The following is a 5,373-nucleotide window of genomic DNA, read 5'->3' on the forward strand; positions in this document are numbered from 1 at the left end:
TCATAAACTGTCTGACATCATTAAGTGTAATAATGAATTAATTCGTAATAAACAGTCTGGTGCTACTACACATATTATAGCTGAAAACATTAGAATGTTACAATATCATGTTGCAACTTTGGTTGATAATGATAGTCCTGGCCTACCAAGGTAAATTTATATTTGTGTAATTTATAGAATACCTTTATTTATTAAAAGAAATCTCTCATATTATTTAAATGCTTTTTATAACAGTAATTATACGTTTTTATTTCTAAAATTTTATAAATTTACTTATGGAAGTATCTAGGTATTGTTTTGACTTTATAACATTTTAATATTTAACTGGTATGGTTTTTCTTTTAATTTTGTCAATTTTAACCTTTTATTACTGTATTACAATATGAATAGGAATACCTATTACTTGGCTATATTGTATTAGATAAATCACTTAATAAAATAGAAATACAAAGTATGTATATCTATAATTTGTTAGCAGGATGTTAGCTATAGGCGCAAAAAAGTGTTTGAAATTTGAGGGGGTTGAAGATTTTGGTGTAGAGATGAAAATATTTTCATAGATTCCAATTTTGAAGAGATAAGTGCTTTTTTGTCAACGGTGTTTGAAGCTTTTTATCTTTAAGTTACCCAAACCTTCCCCCCCATTTTTATTTTATCTATATGGTAAGAAATAAATGTTCAAAAACTAAAAACAAACTGGAATATTATATTAAAAAAATTAAAAATGTTAAAACTTCCTTAAAATGATAATTTAATACAATAACAAATTCAAATGTACACATTTTTTTTTTTCGTATGAGTAATTAATAATTCTATCTTTAAAAAGGCATTAATTAAATCATCAGCACATCGCCCATGAGGATAAATTACATTATAAAACAATAAATATTAAGAAACACGTACAGCATACCTATCACGATAGCGTGACAATGAAAATTATCTTACATAATATGGCCCAAACATATTTTATTTAACTCGTCCACTCGCATTATGCCTGTACACATTTGAAATTTAATGTTTAACTTGTACATTTTATAGTATATAATTATACTTTATTTAAATTTTTAGAGCAATGCACAAATCTGGCAAGCCTTTAAAAGCAATTAAAGCTCGTTTAAAAGGTAAAGAAGGCAGAATCCGAGGAAACTTGATGGGAAAGCGTGTAGATTTCTCTGCGCGTACTGTTATAACACCTGATCCTAATTTACGAATCGATGAAGTTGGCGTACCTCGTACTATTGCTCAAAACATGACCTTTCCAGAGATTGTTACTCCATTTAACATTGATCAGTAAGTATAAAAAAAAATAATACTTTCCATTGTATATTACCAAGCATGATTTACGAAGCATGCTCATCCCCCTCTTTTTGTCTTTAATAATGCAGTTATCTAAAATCTGATTTTTAGCGTTTTTAAATATGGGTTAGGTTAGACCATATTTTCAAGTTCTTGGAGGTTTTGTACTACATACGGAGTGTCCTGTGTAATACAAACTTCTATTTTTCAAATGGTAACTCTCTTACTCCATATTTTAACCCTTATTTACTGTAAATTGTTAAGTTTTTCTGGAAATTTTTGACATATCAAAATCAAAATCTGAACTAGTAGTTATTGATTTATTTACTTTGTGTATAAATGATAATAATTTCATGATAATGGATTTGAAAAATATGGAGGCTATGGACACTAAGGTCATTTAAAAATTTTTTGTCATTTATATTGATCTAACATTTATAATTTGTATTAATGGTCCGAGTAACTTTAGTAAATACTAGATTCAATATTAGATATATTTTTTATTTTAAAACTATTTTTAAGGACTAAAATTTTTATTATTTTTATTTTTATTCATAGTATAAACATTTTAATAACTGAAAAATACTCGTTAAAAATGTTGAACTGGGTACATCAATGTTTTCAAAAAAATTATCCACTAAGTAAATTATTGTAATAAAGGATGGTTCTCATTTGAAAAATAGAAGTTTGTTTGTTATAAACACTCTTTGAGTAATACACACAAATTCAATAATTTGAAAATATGGTCTGAGTATATTTAAAAATTTCAAACACATAATTTGAATAAATTCATTATTTAATGGGAAAATGGGGGTGAGCATACTTGATGAGGAATCACCATATATACTTATGTCATAAAAATTGAATCAATTAATTAAGAGCTTATGGTCCTTGAAATATGATTTAGTGACCCTTAATTAGTCCATACATTTATCAACTTGTTTTGCAATTCGGCATTAATCATATAAAATAAATTTTGTATTTATTAGAATGCTGGAATTGGTTCGCCGTGGTAATTCACAGTACCCTGGAGCCAAGTACATTATACGTGATAATGGCGAACGTATTGATTTACGTTATCATTCTAAACCTCTAGATTTAAATTTGCAATGTGGTTATAAAGTTGAAAGACACATAAAGGATGGTGACTTGGTAGTTTTTAACAGACAACCTACTTTACACAAAATGAGTATGATGGGTCATAGAGTTAGAGTTTTACCTTGGTCTACATTTAGAATGAATTTAAGGTAAGTTAATAAAGTAATCATAAAGTAAAAAATAGGTACTGAATAACATCTTATTTGTAATCATTAGTTGTACATCTCCTTATAATGCTGATTTTTCTGGTGGAGAAATGAATCTTCATGTTCCACAATCTATGGAAACAAGAGCTGAAGTAGAAAATATTCATATTACTTCTAGGCAAATAATTACTCCCCAAGCTAATAGGCCTGTCATGGGAATTGTACAAGATACATTGACGGCCGTCACAAAAATGACAAGAAGAGATGTATTTATTGAGAAGGTAATTAGTCTGATTATGTTATTATAAATTATCATATGGTATTCAATCATTTTTATGACTCAATTATTTATAATTATTGCGTGAAACGCATTTAAAACTTACCTAGCAATACATTTTAACAATAGAAGAAACTTAAAAGTTCCTTATTTAAATTTCCTACAATTATGCTAGCATCAAATGTGTTTAAAATGCCAATCAATGTGGTGAGTTTCTTTGATGTAATAACTAAATTAACACAATTTAAATGTTGAATTGAAGCAGAGTTAAATGAATCTGAATTTAAAATTTTCACTAGTTATTGGTTTTATTTGTTTTTATTATTATAATTTATGAACATTATTATCAATATTCATTTTAACAAGAATACTGACAGCTGATCAATTGATACTTTCATATTGTTCTGTACACTAGTGCAACTATAGATAATATTATAAGAATTGTTACATTATTTACGAGTGTAACCACTAGCAAGTAGCAGATCTTCTAAATTTGACATTAACTATTATATCATATCAAATCAATATTAATAATCTTCTTTTACAAATCTCTTAGTGGCCTGAAACTTAAAAATAAGCAAGCAGCTCATAGGGCCTTGCCCAGTAGCCTACCGGCAAATCCGGCTCTGATTTCAATTGTAGTTTAAATTTTTGTAAAATTAAGTTCTTTCTTAATAAGACACCACATCCGCATGTGTCTTACAAACAACATACTACATGGCAAATTGTACGTTCAAAACAATCCATTTTATTCCATTATTTTAAAAACTAAAATGAATTGATTTTTTATAATATTTAAAGGTTATCCAGGGCATCTTGGATACTTTTATTGATATTTTAATTTCAAAGCAAGTTATGATTATTTTAATATTTAAAAATGAAAATACTCATAACTTGCTTTGTAATATTATAATATTAATAAAAGCCTCTGAGATAACTTAGATAATAATCTGACTTTTAAATATATAATAAGACAATTCAGCCTAATTTTTATAAATAACAGAATAAGATGGATTATTTTGAATGTAAAATTTGGTATGTTATACGTTTGTAAAATGGAGCAATACAAGCGGATGTGGCATTCTCTTGATCCAACTCTTAACTGTTAGCTTATTTCCACTTATTTCTAATTAACAGGGGTCTGAGAATAGGCATGCGATTATTTAAGGTTTGCCTTTCGGATTGAAAGTGGTTTTTCCACGTCAGTCTTTTGTCTAGGGTTTATCCTTAGTATTTGACCTTGTCAGATGTGAGAATTGGTTCATTGTTAAGGCTAATGTTTGGGCATATTCCTTGTTTGAGTATGAGCATTGTGTGTACCGATTTATTTTGGTTAATGACAAAAAATCAAAAGTAAATAATAGTATTAGTACCTAATAATAAATTGTATTATTATCTCCTAAAAACTGGTAAATTAGTTTAATCAAGATTTGTAAGCTCTTGGTTTATTTTTTAATTTAAATCAAATGTTACATTCGAGTACAGTTATAAAATGTTTAATTAAGAGGAAGCAACAAATTGTTATCTCTGTCATATCATTGATTAAATACACAATATTGTGATACTATATAATATATTTTTTTTCTCATTGAACTTAAGCCTGACAACTATTACTATTAGCGGTTTTTGTTGTTTTATAGTGGCGGGGGGGGGGGGGATGGTTGAAACACATTTTTAGGTTTGGTTGAATTTCAAGTTGGACACCTGTAGGCAATAGGCATATGCCAAACCCGGGTGGAGTATGGTGATACTCTTTCCAGACACCGTGACTTGCCTGAAGAAAAATTACGCCCGTGGCAGGGATTGAACCGCCTTAGTCCGCTCGGCCACTCCGTCCCCAATATATAATATTGTTTATTTAATCAATGGTCATACACACATATACCCACATATTATACCATACAAAACAGTTAACTTTTTGCACAGTTTCACTTTTCCAATCCTGATTTATAAATTTTGATATTACTGTAAATATCAGTTATTATAACCTGCTATTAGCTGCTATCAAACTTATAGAGGACTAACATTATAGTTATTTTTATTTTTATTTATATTTTTCAAGGAAGTTATGAGTATGTAAAATATTACTATTTATAAATGTTCTAACCTTGAATTTTGATCGTAGGTTTTACTAATAAAACGAATCCACTAATATTAAAGCTTACTTCGAACTATATATGTTATAACATGTTTGTAAGACATATTATTGTGAATATACTACACATGTGTAGAAAACACACATAGATAAGTATAACATATAGGTAGTAGTTATGTTTTCTTAAAACCAATGGTTCATTTGATCATGTTTGTGTTAGGGAGGGAGTGGGATAAAATGTTTGTACATTTGATCCATAACCCCCGAAAAATGTATATGTGAACAGCCTTATAATTGTTGCGGTTAAAAATTGTAAGAGTTTACTAAGATTGTATTCTGACGTGCTAAAACAAAACTGGTATACCTATCTATAGTCAGTTACATAGTTTTATGAAATGGTTATTACAATTTTATTTTATTTTTCAGGAACAAATGATGAATTTATTAATGTATCTACCCAT

At 28.1% G+C, this 5,373-nt stretch overlaps 1 protein-coding gene across 1 annotated transcript in view; it reads right to left on the reverse strand.

Annotated features, from left to right (window-relative positions):
- Window positions 1–2,936: 2,936 nt before the first annotated feature.
- LOC115034322 overlaps window positions 2,937–5,373 on the reverse strand; it is an 8,436-nt gene continuing 5,999 nt past the window's right edge. The window contains exon 3 of the mRNA XM_029490928.1: window positions 2,937–3,094. Coding sequence (XP_029346788.1) covers window positions 2,937–3,094 — 158 coding nt within the window. The remainder of the gene's footprint in view (window positions 3,095–5,373) is intronic.

Source organism: Acyrthosiphon pisum, chromosome A2, assembly GCF_005508785.2.
Source record: "Acyrthosiphon pisum isolate AL4f chromosome A2, pea_aphid_22Mar2018_4r6ur, whole genome shotgun sequence".
Lineage (NCBI taxonomy): Eukaryota > Metazoa > Arthropoda > Insecta > Hemiptera > Aphididae > Acyrthosiphon > Acyrthosiphon pisum.